General features: G+C 34.2%; 1 protein-coding gene across 1 annotated transcript; it reads right to left on the reverse strand.

Annotated features, from left to right (window-relative positions):
- Positions 1–1542: 1542 nt before the first annotated feature.
- Positions 1543–5714, reverse strand: LOC121235895. Its single transcript, XM_041132324.1, has 2 exons — positions 5462–5714; positions 1543–2396 (listed from the first exon to the last, which is right to left on the reverse strand). The coding sequence occupies exon 2, from the start codon at positions 2368–2370 to the stop codon at positions 1840–1842; it is 531 nt and encodes a 176-aa protein (XP_040988258.1). The 5' UTR covers positions 2371–2396; positions 5462–5714; the 3' UTR covers positions 1543–1839.
- Positions 5715–17468: the final 11754 nt, after the last annotated feature.

Here is a 17468-nt window from a genome sequence, read left to right on the forward strand (position 1 = left end):
AGCGTTTGAATACTCTATAACTATATCTAACATTACTCATTTCTTTTAACTAAGAAGCAATAGCCAACTTTCTTTTCCCTTCCTTTCTACACCTACTGTTCCTTTCTCTTCTCTCATTTCTCTTCCGGACATTCCAGCTAGAGCAAACGAAGCATGTACAACAAAATGCAACCGAGTGATTTTTCCATATGCACCCTTGACATCAACCTTAAGAAGTGTATCCAGCTTGAAGGCATAGGCATCACCACAGTTTGTCCCAAAGTTCATGCAGTTCCTAGCCTTTAACAGTACATATCTAGAAGCTTTATAAACATTATGCTACTTCTCAGTTCTTTGCAACAAAACAAACCTCCTCGATGGTCAAGTCCCCAACAAAAGCTCCTAAATCAAATACATTTTTCTGAACATAGCTCCTAGCTAAAAGCATGGGAAAGATAAAGAGAAAGATATAGAGAAAACTTAAAATAGTTGAGTACCGAATGATTTGTTTAGCAAAATGTTTGTTGTTAATGATTCTCTACCGAATGGTTTGTTGGGGTGTATGTGGATATTAGTTTTAGAGCTGAAAAAAGTGTTGCTGAAAGTGCACTCGAGCGAAACTCAAGTCTAAGAGTTTGCTCCAGTCCCGCTCGACAATGAGCTTGAGCGAGACACAAACCCTAGTATTCGCTAGACACCCCACTTGAGCCAATGTTGATTTGGTCATTCGCTCGAGGTGCGCTCGATACGTCGCTCGAGCGAAGTATGCAGATTTTGTCAGATTAAGTTTCCAACGCCTTTTGCTATAAATATATCATATTATATTTGTTTTTTACAGCCTCAAACATATTTTGAGAGAAAACAATTGTCTAGTGAATGCATATTATATGAGAGAACAAAAAGTCTTAGAGAGTGTGAGTTGAAATTGTGTGATTGTAATCTCCTCTGATTAATAAGATTTTTGTAGCTCTGTAGATGTAGGTAATTTACCGAACGACGTATATTGTGCGTCGTGTTCTTGATTGTGTTACTTTTACTTTATTTGTCATCATTTGTGTGTGTTTTGCATAACATTTCACAACATGATTGGTGTACAGAAATGTGTGCTCTAGTTATTGGTGTGCCGAAATGTTGATGGTGAAGATACTACTAAGATTTCTATGCTTTTGTCCAGATTTTGTTTTCAACACATAACCCGCAGCGCCTTTTTCACGCGTATGGAAAGCAAGACTCCATTAAAACTTATAACCGATCAAAAAACTTAAAGCATATGATAGAATAAACAATTGCTGATTAGAATTGATAGCACAGTGATATCGAGGGCTTGGGTTAAAATAGATAGCCTAGAGCAGAGGAAATGGTGTTCATAAGGTGAAACTCCAATGACCATGTCACATTACATTTATTAACACTTACTGTATTTTTTATTGTTAAAGCCATCTTAATTTATCTCAAACCAATTATTGATGAGACTCATTATTTTTTCAACTTCCTATAAAAAAGTTAAATTCATCTCAACCTACTTCATATATTTCAACCTAAAAAGTTAAACTCATTTCAATCTAAAAAAGTTCAATCCATCTCGATAGGACCTATAAAATACTATTATTCACAACTCAACTCAACTTATCTCAACATCGAAACGCAAAAGAGTTAACTAAAGTAACACATTTTGAGCCGCGAAGAGCAATATTCAACAAAATAAATGTAAATGACACTTAAAAAAGACAGCAAGCATGCCAACAAATGAGACATCAAGGAGTGTTTTATTTATTTCTTCCGAAAAAATCTAGGTGTCACTCGGACTGGATATTAGCTTGCACTCATGTATGTCACCAGAAACATTTTCTCTGGGAAACATTACTCTGCTGGACTCACTTGCTGCCTAGCTCTGCGAATACAGCTTTCAAAGTTTCTAACCAGAGGGGCACATTTCAGCAAGTCCTTGGGATGCTCCTTGTAGCATGCCAACCAAGAATCGTTCTCAGCCAAACAGGGCATCGGCTTCTGATATGGAAGCTTGAACTCCTTATCTCGAAGATCCTTAGCTCTTTGTGTTACTTCCTGTGCCATACTATCCTCCTGCTTCTGCAACCTCCCAATAACCCTCTCACTATCCTGAAGGATGGATCGAATTGCATCCAACTCTGAGTAGGCTGATTGTGCAGGAGGGTTTACTGGTAGGAATAATGGAGGCTGCAGTGGCCATCTTGTAGCAGCAGCCCCTTTCAATGTTTCGGAATCATCAGTAATCTCCTTCTGATTTACATTAGTTTGGGGCTTAGGCCCTCGTATATTAGCTTTAATTTTTTTTGTTTTCTTTGGCTTTTCGGTGTCATCAGCAAGCTGATTAAGGAGGTTGCCGCTAATCTGAATTGAAAAATCACCCATGGCAAAGGAACTCCCACACAAAATGCCTGAAAACATCAACAGAAGTGATTGTGTTGGATTAGAAACATATAATGCAAACTTTCTTTTTATCTATGGGTGTCAGCAATGAATTCTGTCATTAGGTATCTAGCTCATATCAGTGAATAGATTACAATGTCTTTTTTTTTTTTTTTTTTTTTTTTATAAGTAATAAGAAATTTTATTGACTAGTAAATAGGCAAAACCCAAGTACACAAGAAGTATAAAGAGAAAACACCTAAATATACAAGCTAGGAACTAGAATAGGCTAAAAGCGAATCATGAAAAGTGTCTCCATTCAATACAAGAGCCTTCGGCCAAATACACAAAGTAATAAATAAAAACTCTCTAAGTTCTCCCCTCGAACATTCTCTATCTTCAAAGCAACACCCATTTCTTTCCAACCATAAACACCACATCAAGCATAAAGGGATCATCCTCTAAATAGCAACATTGTGATTATTCCCCTTAAAACCTTGCCAACAAGCTAAAAGATCCACCACTCGCTTAGGCACAAAGGTGGCAAATCATGTTAACAGATCGTGTTTGTGTCGTGCTGGAGTCATGTATATTACACGATATGGGTCAACCCAAACACGACCCATTAAGCTTAATGGGTCAGATTTCCAAACTCTAACACGACCCATTAAAATAATGGATTGATACGACACGACCCGTTATGAATTAATTAAAAATATATCGACCCGACCATACCCGACCCATTTATGTACATGGGTTGAATAGACCCAAATAATCCATTTGACCTAATTAACATAATTTCATATAAAAGTTAAAATCACAATATCTCCTAAAAATACCAAAATTACAATCCAGAGTAAGTGTGGGAGGCGGTTGTGACTCGTGAGAACTGACTCAGCTAAGAACTGAGAGAGTGAGGGTCTGAGAGAGAGTTAGGAAATACGAAATAGGGTTAGGGTATTTTTGTTTGTAGGTTAAAAAGAATATAATTGTAATTTTGAGTAAAAAATTTTAACGGACTACGGATTAAGCGGGTTGACCCGTTGGTGACCCGTTAATAAATCGTGTCTTAATGGGTCCACTCATTTTGACCTGAACCTGTTAACATCAAACCCAAAACCCGCTAATTTCATATCGTGTTCGTGTTGAGTTAACAGGTTGCATCACATATTGTCATCCCTACTTAGGCATATCCCAAGCAATATCCGTTCTACCAAATAGATTACAAATGATTGCTTAAAAGGCATGGTCTAGCACCCAAAATGCATTCACAATGAATGGGTTTTTTTGTTAGGCAATCTTGAGGGGCATTGGAACCCTCCAGCTTAGAGTCCCATTATGCCTAAGGACCAGGGTAGATGCCAGTCGGGCCACAGGTCATTGGCTTCACAATGAGTGGGTTACTTTTTAAAAAAGGCTCTTAATAGTAGGGAAAGAAAAAGTCTTGATCATGAGAGAATGAAAATCAGCAAAGGAAGGACTGGATTGCTGACTTCCTATGCTCAATTTACATTTTGATCAATATTGTCATTGGTCAAATAATACAGGTTTCTTTGTAAAAACCAATGACGGTAAATTGCCAGTAGTTAGGTAAATACTGAGAGATGAGAGCTCCAGCTACCATCAAACCTGAAGTTGTAAAAAAGGGGAAAAGAAGACCAGCACCCCCCATGGTTTGAGTCAGTTGGATTTTAAGACTCCAAAAGTTTTTTAGCATTAGGACCCAAGTATATGGTCCATTCCAATCCAAGGCTCCCAATTAGATATTATGTACACTTTTAAATGGAAAAGAAATTACTTCCCATTTATTCCCCCCAATCTCTCCACTCTTCCTCCATGAAAATGTACAGGGACGTTGCTGTGGTGGCTCAATCTCCATGGCATGGCAACCTCCACTGCCATGGCCATGGAGGTTGCCATGGCTCAACCTCCACAAACGTGGAACGAAAAGGGAGAGGGGAGAGGCGAGAGAAATATAGAGAGGGGAGAAGAAGAGGAATTGGAGAACACAAAAGGACAAAGAAAACTTTCTGTTTACAAAGACACATGCTACCACTCCAAGACCAATGAACTGGGAAATTCCCACTTGGATAAAATTTTTTTATTTGGTAAGTCCCACTTGGATAAAACATATGAGCTACAGATGGAATGAATGGCCTATACTTGTAATTGACAGGTCAAAAGACATTAAGAATTACCACAATTGAACTTAAACCGTCATTATGCTCAAATGATGCAATGCTGAACTGCCAATAGATAGACAGGGGAGGCTAAGGTGCGAAGTTTAGTCAGCAAAATAATATATATATATATATATATATAATAAATCCCGTTCTAACATTGTGAGACATGGACTAGGCATCTCCCGTTTAACAAACCATATGGACTCTTGATGTATGGCTTGTAGTATCCTATGAAAATCAAAGGAAGCGCATTATGGTCCTAAGTCTAGCCGAAGCTTAAGTGGTTACCTCACCAAAAACTAGCAATATGAGCTTAATAGCAACATTAGCCAACTATGCATGTTGAATCCACCTCCCATGATTTCTTGGAAGATCACATAACATGCTCTATTCCGTAGTTGAAACAATTGGTATTCCCCACAGAATCCGACATAATATGTATCAGATGTACAAACCGATACTTTAAAAAAAAAAAAAAAAAAGAAAAAAAAGATGTACAGACCGATAACTCACCGATAACTACATCCTTCTTCAATGAAATCTAATAAAATAAATCACTTCCATATAACCTATTAACTTTATTTTATACCTCCTCCCCGTGGTATAAATGAGTCATTTAACTCTACCTCTCATTCCCATTCCCATTCTTTAAAAGAATATATAAAGCAATTAAACAAAAAGTTTATGCAGATTCACAGATATATTAGGTTTTCCCAAATTAAAGGTGCACACAAGAAGAAAGTACAGCTCCTGAACCAACCAAGGCCCAAGCTTTCTGGGAACTATAAGAAATTCAGAATTGTAGAGACATGATAAACATTATAATATAAAATCTCAGAATCCGATTAATAATGCTTAAAGTTTTGGTCGAAGAGTGCCTCAGTTCTCGAACAGAGAGAAATGAATCTAACCAGGAGTTGCAGGAGTATTCGGCGGCGGTCGGAACCGTCTCTGGCTGCAGATAAATCGAAAAAGTTGGGGGGAAGGGGGGGCTGAGTTTTCGGTAGCTGGATAAGAAGCTTCGCTTGGGCTATGTAAGTGCAAAAGCTTTTTACTCGATATGGAATAAAGCCCAATTCGATATGGATTTCGACTCTTTATTCGGAGTCGGAGATTCAAGCGGCGGGTTTATTGGATCCATCTAATCTTAATTACAAGGCCCAGTTTAGTCGATGATCCCAAGCATACTAAGCACATAGAAGTTTAGAACTCCATTGAAGTTCCCTAATCCGAGAAATGAGATCAATGCCGTACGGTTTTCAGCGTTCACACTCAGTAGATTTTCATCGCTTTTTCTTATAAATCAAATGATACCACGTATGAAATGTGTCTCATGCACACCAGTTTATAAATAAAATTATATATATATATATATATATAATACAAAACATAATAAAATCATGAAGTATCATATGTTAGAGACTATTATGCATCAATTTACAAGTAAATTGTAACAAAAGTTTTCAAGGACAAGAGATCACATTTTTGGGCTTAACTTTTAAGTTGTATTTGGATGTTGAGTTGAACTGAGTTAAGTTATTTATGAATAGTAATGAATTGAGATGGTAGAATGAGTTTTATGGGATCCACCTAAAATGAGTTTAAATGTGTCTGGATGTTAAAATGTATTTATGGAAAGTTGAAAAAGATTATAAATCCTACGTGTAAAGAAGTGTTGAGTTGAAAAAGATTGTGAGTCCTACGTATAAAGAGTTTTTGAATTGATATGAGTTTAATAATTCGAGAGTTGAGTATTTGGATATTAGACTTAGTTTAAAATTAGCCTGAATTGAGTTAAACTCAGATAAATTTAACAATCAAATGGGATGCAGGGCATTTTATCATTAATGGAACTCACCCAAAATATTTTATGTGAATTGAAGTACTAGACGGCTGTTGAAATTTCTTTCAAATCTGTGGTCTCAAAGTCTTCGATCGTAATGAGTCATTCATTCCTAAACTTGTTGAAAATCACTTATAGACGGCATTGATTTTCCAAAAGAAATAATGCTTATTTATTGCTTAAAGAAAACGAGACCTAATTATTGCTTTCTACAAAATTTTGTTAAATTTATTTTTTGAAAAAAAAACAATAAATCCTATGAAACTCGCGATCGGACTCACAGCAGGTTGAAATCTGACTCCGCCACCTTTACAGGGAAGAGAAGTACTCACTCTGAATCACAAGGCATGCGACCGATTATAGTAAAAATCTTCTAGCTCCGTTTGGAAATATTTTCGTATATATGTGAATAGTATTAAAATGATTTTTTTAAAGATATTTTATTGATTTTTGATAAATGAGAGAACAAAATTGAATAAAAATTTTATAAAATTTAAAAATTGTTTGAATATAATTTTTGTTTTAAAATTTGAAAAAATTTATATTCCTTAATATTATATTTGGTTTGAGAGTTTGGAAAAGTTTTGTAAATACTCTCATCAAATCATTAAATATTATTTTATTAAAATTACTTATATAAGCATTAAGTTTTTGACATTCAAACCATAAATAAGAATATCACGTATTTATCCTTTGAAACAAACGAATAATTACTATATTATATGCAGCATGTGATTTTGTCCACATCCATTGACTCAACGTAAGATCACGAGACTATAAATATATGTATGTATGTATATGTATGTATACACACCAGCATTTTCCCCTTAATAATTTGCATGTATGATGTATACACATCATGCAGGGTCCCGGGAGATGGGCATGCATGACCTTTATTGATCATTCACTATATATTTATGGTCCCCTCTTGAGCCGATCGAGGAAGGGGGCGAAAGAAGAACATGGTCTCTAGCTAGCTAGTGTTTTTCCTCAACACACTTGAATGCTGCACCCATTGCAACAACTTGAAAGTTGAACATGTAATAATTAATGCTCACAGAAGACGACCCGTTTGAATTAAAGACCACAAGAATCATATGATGCAACATTCCACTACTCGATCGGCAAATATCCTTTTCTGAGGTAACACCCATGAGCAACTTGGGAGCTGTGAGCATGCATCTTTGGTGCAGTGTCTCCCTCATCCCACTAATCCTTATATTTGACAAAACAAAGTATGTTCTCATTCCAAATTCTTCTATTCATTTCTTGGAATGCATGCAAACTATTATTATAAGACTCTCTCCCATGGTTTACATTGAGTAATTACTTTGGTTTTAATTTAACATAGAAGTTAAGAAGATGTTTGGACACAAAGATATTGAGATACAAAGTTCTGAAAATTCTAAAAACTTTTCATAATTTTATTCCTAAATATCACTCAAATACAAAGTACTTTACAAATTCAAATCTTTGGTTTTTTTCATGTAGTCATTACCTAATCATTATCCAAACACAAAAACTAATACAACTTTTACAAACTTTAACACAAAAATGTAAAAATTAATACAACTTATACAAACTTCAAAACAAAAATCATATTAGAAAATTACATTCAAAAAAATTATTTAACTTTATAATATTTTTATTCAACTTTATTTTTTTCATTTCTCGAAATCTAATAAAATATCTTAACTCAAACAAATTCATTAATATTATTCACAGAATTATGAAATACTCTAAATATCCAAACAAGCCCTAATTGTAATATCATCGCAGCTTTTATGTGACTTTATTTTAAATATTTATACATTGAATGGTCACATGATCAGCCTTAAGGCCAGCCAATTAAGAATGAAAAATATTTTAACCACAAATGAATTACACAAAAGTAAATCCATAAATTGATGTGGCAGCTTGATGTAGTACGTCAGATTATAAAGTTACTTTTATTATAAAGTAGATCTAACAAATTTCATAAAACCACATTAGTTTGTAGTTTTATTTTATGTAATCTCTTTATATCTGTAACAATTTTCTTAAAGAATTCGGTCCCATTGTTCCTTTCACTGCAAGGCCAGCCAATTAAGGTACGTACGCAGTGAGGGTAGTCTTATTAGTACAAAGGATGGAGCACCTCAAAATTTTTAGTTATTAGGTTTGAGAATATTCTTACCTTGAAACAAAATAGAAAGCTTTTTTTAGATGTATACACTTTTAAAATTAACCATAGTTATCATAACCCACAAAATTAATGGAACACAAAAACGGAGGGGGAAAATTGAAAAAAATAATAAGTTTCATAAGCTAATTCCAATCATGCACCTCTTTTTCTCTTTTTGGTAAGTTCAATTTCAATTAATTCATATTGGAACCGGACTCCAAGTCAAGTCCCTCATTTTCTCCCAGATCAGTCTGATCAGCCATACCCCACCTTTCCCCGTCCAACTTTAATAATAGCAAAACTATCTATTGTTAGTGGGGTTAGGTTAAGAAAACTCGAGAAATGTTCATTCAAGAAAAAATAATATATATAGGTTGTAAAAAGTACAAATTATTAAATAGGAATTAGAATATGAGTTGGGCTATATATGGTGCTTTTGAATCTTATATATATTATGCACCACTTAATTAAAGAACTCAAGCTAGCTAATGGGCACTTCGTGTTGGAGATCAGATTCCACGATCGATCGTGATTATTGTTTAAAGTGCAATTAGTTTAGTGCCGATAGCATGCATCTTCAGTTTTGTTTTGTTTTTTTTTTTTTTTTTTTTTTTTTTTTTTTTTTTTTTTTTTTTTTTTCTCTTCCCTTTTATAACTATTCGTCACGAATGTCCCTTGAAAGTTGAATGATGACACAGGTGACAAAAGTTCAGCAAAGAAGCCCCAACATTACGGAATATATTCTGATCACTTTAGTCTTGTTACCCACTTATATATATTACCTTATCCAAAGATAAGTGTGTAGGATCCGAGTAAGTACATATATAGGATCCTAGGCCAGCATGTTTGTATTATTTAAGAGTAATATTAGATACAATCATGGATTATACAAGCATCGCGCACTCTTTTCTGAAAAAGAGTGAGATTCACTATTAAAAAATTAATTTTTTTATGTGGATCTTATATGAAAAAGTCTTCTTGCAAGCGAGTTCGCACACCAAATTGTACACCGATGCTAAAATGTAAAGTATCCGTTTAATGAAAATGTACGAATTAAAGATGAAAATAATTTTCATGAGACAAAGGACCTTCTTCTTCTCTCAAAATTTTTCTTTTTTTTATTTTCAATAAAAAAAAATTATGTCAACATCGATACGTGATTTGGTAAGCCAAACCATTTGGATCTAGTAAGACTCATTATATTTAGTACTCAATTTTTTCAAAGGGAGTGTAGGCATGCTACCTAAGAACAAACCATTACTGCGAATAGATGGTACGTACAGCTTACCAGATCATATATATCAGGAAAGGGCGAACGTCATGGGTACGTAATTAATCAAGTTCGAACTGACTAGTAATCACAGAAATAGGTGCTTGATAACAAATATATTGGACCCAATATGTGTGCGTGTGTGACTGCAAGTAGTACATATATTATATAGTTTGCGAGATATTTTATTCCTCATGGTATATATATATATATATATATATATTTGGATGATTTCATTGGTTGGTTGGGTAATCATGAAGAAATATTGTTTTTATAATTATACCTTGAAATGAAAAACATGTAAAACATAGAGTTGGTGGGATACATGACCTACTCTTATCATCGAGTTTGACAGGCATAAACATGAAAGTGATGTTGATAAATCACTTCTTTCCACTGATGAGCGGTGCTACTTCCACCACTGGGAGCCTCAGCGACTTCCACCACTGGGAGCTCTCGTTGAGGCTCCCGCTAATGGTTTTAGTTTGAGTTTTTTTTTTTTTGTACTTTTTTAGATGTATTTTTTTAACACATTTAAATATATTTTAAAACATAAAAAAATTTATAATATTATTAAAAAATAATTACTTAATCATTAAGTAAAAATAATAATAAAAATAAATAAAAAACTCATAACGGTAAAAACTAGCAGTAGAAACTAGCGGTAAGAGTAGTATTTTTCTTCCACTGATATGGTGAAATATTGTTTCCAACAAGTCAAATTTTACTATTGTTTTTAACATAGTTTGATTCTTCTCACAAACTCGATGCGAGCCAAGGATATTGCTATTACATGCACATGACAACAAATAGGACTTTTTACGGTGATTAATTTTTATAATAAAGAATTAAATTATTGCCATAAAATGCTTTTTTTTTTATCAAAATTTGTTGATATAATATCATAAAGATAACTCGTCATAAAAATTCGTTGGAGTGAAATGTAAAGAAACAAATAGAACAAGGAAATATGCAGGAAAATAGAGAGAAAGTTGAGGAGAGTAGAAAAATATTCTTCTTGATGTATTCGAGATAGTTACTCTGTTTTATCTTTACATTGTATTTATACAATCAAAATTATCTAACTAACTAATTAAAATACAAATGATGTGATGTGCCAACTATACAAAATGCTCTTAAACTATGTACACTTCCAGATTACACATAGCCACTCATATTTTTAACACTTCTCCTCAAGATGGAGAGTGTATGTTATACACTCCCATATTGAAAAGGAGATAAGTAAATTGATCAACTCCAAGAGTTTTAGTTAAGATATCTGCCACTTGATGTTTGGATGAGACATGCAGTGTTCAAAGGATGCCCAGCTGAATTTTTTCTCTCACCAAATGACAATCTATTTCTATGTATTTAGTTTGTTCTCTCATAGAATTATGGATTGGCTATTATATGTAGGGCAGCCTGCCTATCACAAATAAGGCTAGTTGCTTATGATTAACACCAAAATCTCTCAATAAAGATATCAACCAACAAGTTCACAACTTGTAGATGTAAGTGCCCTATACCCTGCCTCGGTTGATGACCTTGATACGATGGTTTGCTTCTTTGACTTCCATGAAACGAAGGAGTCACCGGTAAAAACACAATATCCAGTGATTAAACGTCGTGTGTTAAGGTAAGATGCCTAATCTGAATCACTATATGCTTTTAAATGCAATGATGAAGAAGTAGGGAAGAAAATCCCTTAACATGGTGTTCCTTTGATGTAGTACTTCAACACTTGATAAGCTGCATCCATATGACTTTGTGTAGGTTTATCCATAAACTAACTTAAAACTTTGATCAAGTAAGACAAATCTAGTATAGTCATGGTAAGGTACAACAATCTTCCGTAGCTTGTTGGATCATCAAGAAAAATTGCATTCGATTGTCTAAACTTCAAGTAAGAAATCATTGGAAGCTTGACTGGTTTTGCACCAAGATATCCAGTATCATTTAGAATATCTAAGGCATAATTCCTTTGACAAGTAGAGATCCATTTGGCTGATCTAGCCACTTCAAGTCCAAGAAAATACTTGAGTAAGCAGAGGTCTTTAATTCTAAATTTGGTATGTAGTAACTCCTTTATTTCTATCACTTGTTGCGGGTTATTGGTGGCCACTATAATATCATCAACATGCACCAATAGTGCCAAGAATACATTGCCAGTTTGTCTAATGAAGAGAGAATAATCATTCTTGGACTGAGTACAACCAATTTCAAGGAGAAAATTGGACAACTTATTAAACCATTGCCTTGAAGCTTGCTTCAAACCATAAAGTAATTTTTGTAACTTTCAAACATGTGTATCCCCCTTGTTGCAATTAACCAGGAGGCAGCACGATGTAAACCTCCTTAAAAAGATCTCCATGCAAGAATGCATTATTTACATCAAGTTGATGTAAATGCCAGTGATGAATAGATGCAAGAGCAAGAAGGCAACGAATGGTAGTGAGTTTAGCATTAGGAGAGAAAGTATCTAAGTAGTACAATAATTATATGAGATGAAGAAAAAGGATGTGGAAAAGAGTTTGGAGTAGTTTCAAAAAATAAATAGAGAGAACAGGACAATTATCATTGGTGTGATGAGAAGAAGATGAAGGAAATGAAGATTTGAATGGAAAAAGTGATTCATAAAAGATGGCATCACGAGAAATGAAAGTGATATGAGATTGAAGGTCAAGAAGCTTATAGCCTTTTACTTCATGTGGATAACCAAGAAAAAGACACTTACAAGCTCTTGAATCAAATTTATGTTTTAGGGAAGTAATGGTTGCATAACAAAGACAACTAAAGACACACAAATGATTGTAACATGGCATTATGGAAAAAAAAAACTTGGTATAGACTTTTGTTGGAAAGAAGTGGAGTTGGGGTCCTATTAATTAAATGGGCAGCTGTAAGAATACAATCACCCCAAAAGGTTAAGGTAAATGTACTTGGAAACGAAGAGCTCTAGCAACTTGTAACAAATGCTTGTGTTTATGATCAACAATACCATTTTGTTGTGGTGTATAAGCACAACTATGTTAATGAATAACACCATGAGAACTATAAAAATCAGGCATGTTAAATTCTAGGCCATTGTTTGATCTTAAGATTTTGATATTGGCCTTAAATTGAGTATGAACGAGAGCAAAACAAACTTAAGGAACAAACGGGTGTCAACAGTAGAATGAGAAGTGTTGCCTTCGAGTTTGTCTTTAGAAGACTGGGAATTGAGTAAGGAAATCAATTGTTGGTACTACTCTTGTATAATAGGAGTTTTAGGAACTTCACTGATCTCCTCCTATGATGAAATTGCAGAGGCTTCATTGGCTGATGCAAAGTCTAACTTTGGCTTTGTGAATTTAATACCATGTGGAAATCTATGAAGAAGATATCATTTGTCTTTTGTATGACCAATATTTTTACAATAACTACATATTGGTTTCTCTCTCGTTTTACTAGATGGTTTAACATCAATAGAATGACTGACTAAAGCAGCAACATCAGGTATGAAAACAAAAGGGGTAATGCCTCATTGATGTTCTTCTTAAAGGATCAAGAAAAAAAACCTTGTTAATGGGGGTAGAGGATTCATTAACGAGATTTGACCATGAATATGAGAATATGACTCTTTCAAGCCCATTAAAAACTTCATCACATATTCTTGCTGTTGATAATCGACTAATGTGCTTAAGGCACCACAAGAACAGCTTGGTAAAGGTCGGTAATTAGTCAATTCATTCCATAAACCTTTGAGGTGAGTAAAATAGTTGCTCACTAACATTTGATCTTGAGCCAACAAAATTATGACCTTCTTTAATTGAAAAATTCAAGGTTCATTCCTTTGAGAAAAACGTTCCTTAAGATCACTCCAAACTTATTTGGTAGTATCAAGGAAAATGATACTAGTAGTTATTTCTTTGAAGACCAAATTAAGCAACCAAGAGAGAACTAGGTTACTACATCAAATCCATGAAAAATACAATGGATTTGATAAATTTTTTGGCATTGCAAGACTTCCACCAACAAATCCAGTTTTATTTTTCGTACTAAAGGCCATCAACATGGAACGGCTCCAAGTATTATAGTTTTCTCCACAGAGAATTTGAGAAACAAGAATCGTACCAGGATTGTTGCCATGCAAGAAGTAGGGGCTGGTAGGATCCTCAGATGGGTTGAATAGAGAAGAGGATGTTGAAGACACCATCAGAAAGAGATGCAGTAGTAGAAAAATAAAATAAAAAACTCTCTGATACTATGTAAAGAAATATAGAGAAAAAGGAAAAATGCAGGAAAATAGAGAGAAAGTTAAGGAGAGTAGAAAAATATTCTTCTTTATGTATTTGAGAGAATTTCTCTGTTTTATCTTTACATTGTATTTATACTATCATAATTATCTAACTAACTAATTAAAATACAAGTGATGTGATGTGCCAGCTGTACAAAATGCTCTCAGACTATGTACACTTCCAGATTATACATAAGCCACTCATATTTCTAACACGAAAGATGAAAGATTGTCAGAAAAGTTTACTCGAGAAATTAAAAGTTCCAATATTGATCATTAATTAGAGGATTGTTCTGTCTAATCACAAATTGACAAGGTAAATGTCACTAAAAGCCCGATGAATATGTCGCTGCAAATTGATTTCTCTAGTACATCGTTTACAACTTTATTTCATTATGGTTGGTATCACAAATCATGGAAGATGAAAGAGAAGAAATTTTGAGTAAATCAATCTATCAGAAATTTCTATACAACTAATTAATCAAGATTTTGGCTATATTTGATCATACTATACTTTTTATTTGGAATGAAATCATAATTTCAAGACAATTACCACTACTGGATCAATAATTCAATAGTATATTTGTCGTTTTTTTTATATAGTGTAGAAGTAGGACTATTATATTATATATTCTCTATTGATTTAAAGAAGTTTCAGGATTTTCTTTAATGATTAATATATAAAACTTACAAAAAGTTCGCTGATCCTTTTCTTTTATTTTAAAGAATTGGTATTGGATACTGGAAGATTTTTATTTAGAGATGGCGATTTTTTTTCCTTTGGCCATGATAGTATAGTGATATATATATAGAACAGTGCTACAAGGAAGCCCTATGAGGCACATAAAATGCATACGTGGATAAATGGGATTAAACAAAAAATTAAAACTGTAAAACACAAAAGCTCTATGCATTCCCTCTACCCCCCCTCCCTAATGAATCTCTTGCTTTTCTTAAGAAATCAATCGCCCAAAGGAAGTTGCCCATCACCCATTTGTGCTACAGTTGCCTATCACCCATTCGTGCTACCCTTCTCTCTCTCTCTCTCTCTCCATTTTATATTTTATCTTGATTTATATTCAGAATTATAGCAAAATACTCAATCCCATTAAATATGATGTCTAAAATGTTTGGTAGAACATAAACTGTAGTATGGAATCACTCATCAGATTAACAAAACCATTTCAAAACCAAAAATGTTAGATGGACACGGTTCAACAAACTACAAGAAACACTTCACAAAAAAAGATGACTTTTGAAAAATTGGAAAAACGAATAAGAATTCTAAAACCATCTGCATGCTCATGAAATCAAAGAATTGCCTAAAGACTAAAAATAATTAAAACAGAAAGGGAGCAGACCCTGAACAAACAATTAAATTGGTTTCCATCCAACGCTCAAAGATGGGGGTGAAGAATCAAAGAACGGTTTCCGTCGAGCTGCTCTCTTTCTAGAATAATTTTCGTTGAGCTGGTTTTAGCTCCCTCCTGCAACTAGTATTACATTGCGTTTTGCCATGAAGAACTGAAAGGAAAGAAGACAATAGGGTGCAAACGGGTTTTCTCGATTAAACACAAGGTAGATGGATCCATCAAACAATACAAGGTGAGGCTTGTGGCAAAGGGATATACACAGATGTATAACATAGATTACCAAGAAACTTTCTCCCTAGTGGCAAAACTAAATATTTTCAGTCTTGTTGTCTCTTGCAGCAAATTTAGACTGGTCTTTGCATCAATTTGACGTAAAGAATGTCTTTCTTCATGGCAATATCGAGAAGGAGGATTACATGGATATTCCACCATGGTACACTTCATCTTCAAAGACTAAGGTTGTGTGTAAGTTACAACGAGCATTCTACGGGCTAAAACAATCACTTGGTGCATGATTCGGTCGATTTAGCTTAGCTATGAGAAAATATGACTTCCAACAAAGCAACTCAGATCATACTTTATTCCTAAAACACCGACTAGAAAAAGTAACACCTCTAATAATCTATGTAGATGACATGACTATTAATTACCAGGGATGACTTAGAAGAGATCTCTAGGCTCCAGGAGCAATTGGCAATTGAATTTGAAATGAAGAATCTTGGAGGACTCAAATATTTTTTGGGAATTGAAGTAGCTAGATTAAGACAAGGTATATTTCTTTTTCAAAGGAAACATGTGCTAGATTTGCTGTCAAAAGTGGGATTACTGGACTATAAGCCCGTTGATACTCCAATTGTTCAGAATCATTAACTTGGAGAGCGTTCAAATCAGGTGCCAACTAATAAAGAGGGGTATCAAAGATTAGTTCGTAAGCTAATTTACTTATCATATACTCGCCCAGATATTACTTATGTTGTAAGCATAATAAGTTAATTTATGCATTATCCTAATGATCGAAGATCATGTGGATGTAGTAATTCAAATTCTTCGCTATTTAAAGTCCTCTCTAGGAAAATGGCTTATGTTCTCCAAGAATAATTCTAAACATTGATGGCTATACAAATGCAGATTGGGCAGGAAATAATTCTAAGAGGAAATCCCTATCATGCTACTTTACCTTCGTAGGAGGCAATCTGGTTACATGGAAGAGCAAGAAGCAAAAGGTAGTGGCTTTGTCCAGTGCTAAAGCCGAGTTTCGAGGAATGGCCAAAGGTTTTTGTGAACTTCTTTGGCTTAAAAGGTTGCTAACTGAGATTGGATTTGCTCCTAGCTCTGAAATGAAGTTGTTTTGTGACAACAAGGCAACCATTGATATTTTTCATAATTCAGTCCAACATGATCATACTAAACACATTGAGGTGGATTGACATTTCATCAAACAAATCAACCTCAAAGCCAAGATCATTCAATTTCCATTTGTTAAATCTAAAGACCAACTGCCAGACATACTTACAAAGGTCATTTCCAGCAAAATTTTCTGCAACTCACTTGCTAAGTTTTGTATTATAGATATGTATGCACCAACTTGAGGGGGATTGTTGGCGTGAATTGTCAATGAAGAACCGATTGGAGAAATTGTAGGATCAGTTTGAATTTAAAATCTCTTCTTTCAAGGGTCAACCGTGATATTAGCCTTAGAAAGTATACAACCTAGAATAGCTTCCTAAACTCTCTCTTTGTTGTATTGTAAAGGAAGTAATGAGAAAACACTCCCATTTTACAGTTTCGTGGTCCGGGAAGAAGAGTACGTACCAAATGATAATGGTTCCGTAATCCTATTGAGGTTTGTTAAAAATTAAAATAATGAGGCAGAAAGTAATTTATAATTTATTTCAGATTAAAGGCCACTCTATCCAGCACAAACTATTATCATATATAGCTTTATTAGTAGCACTACTCTAGTACTAGAGCAAGACAATATATAGGTTATGA

Source organism: Juglans microcarpa x Juglans regia, chromosome 6D (genome assembly GCF_004785595.1).
Source record: "Juglans microcarpa x Juglans regia isolate MS1-56 chromosome 6D, Jm3101_v1.0, whole genome shotgun sequence".
Taxonomy (NCBI): Eukaryota; Viridiplantae; Streptophyta; class Magnoliopsida; order Fagales; family Juglandaceae; genus Juglans; species Juglans microcarpa x Juglans regia.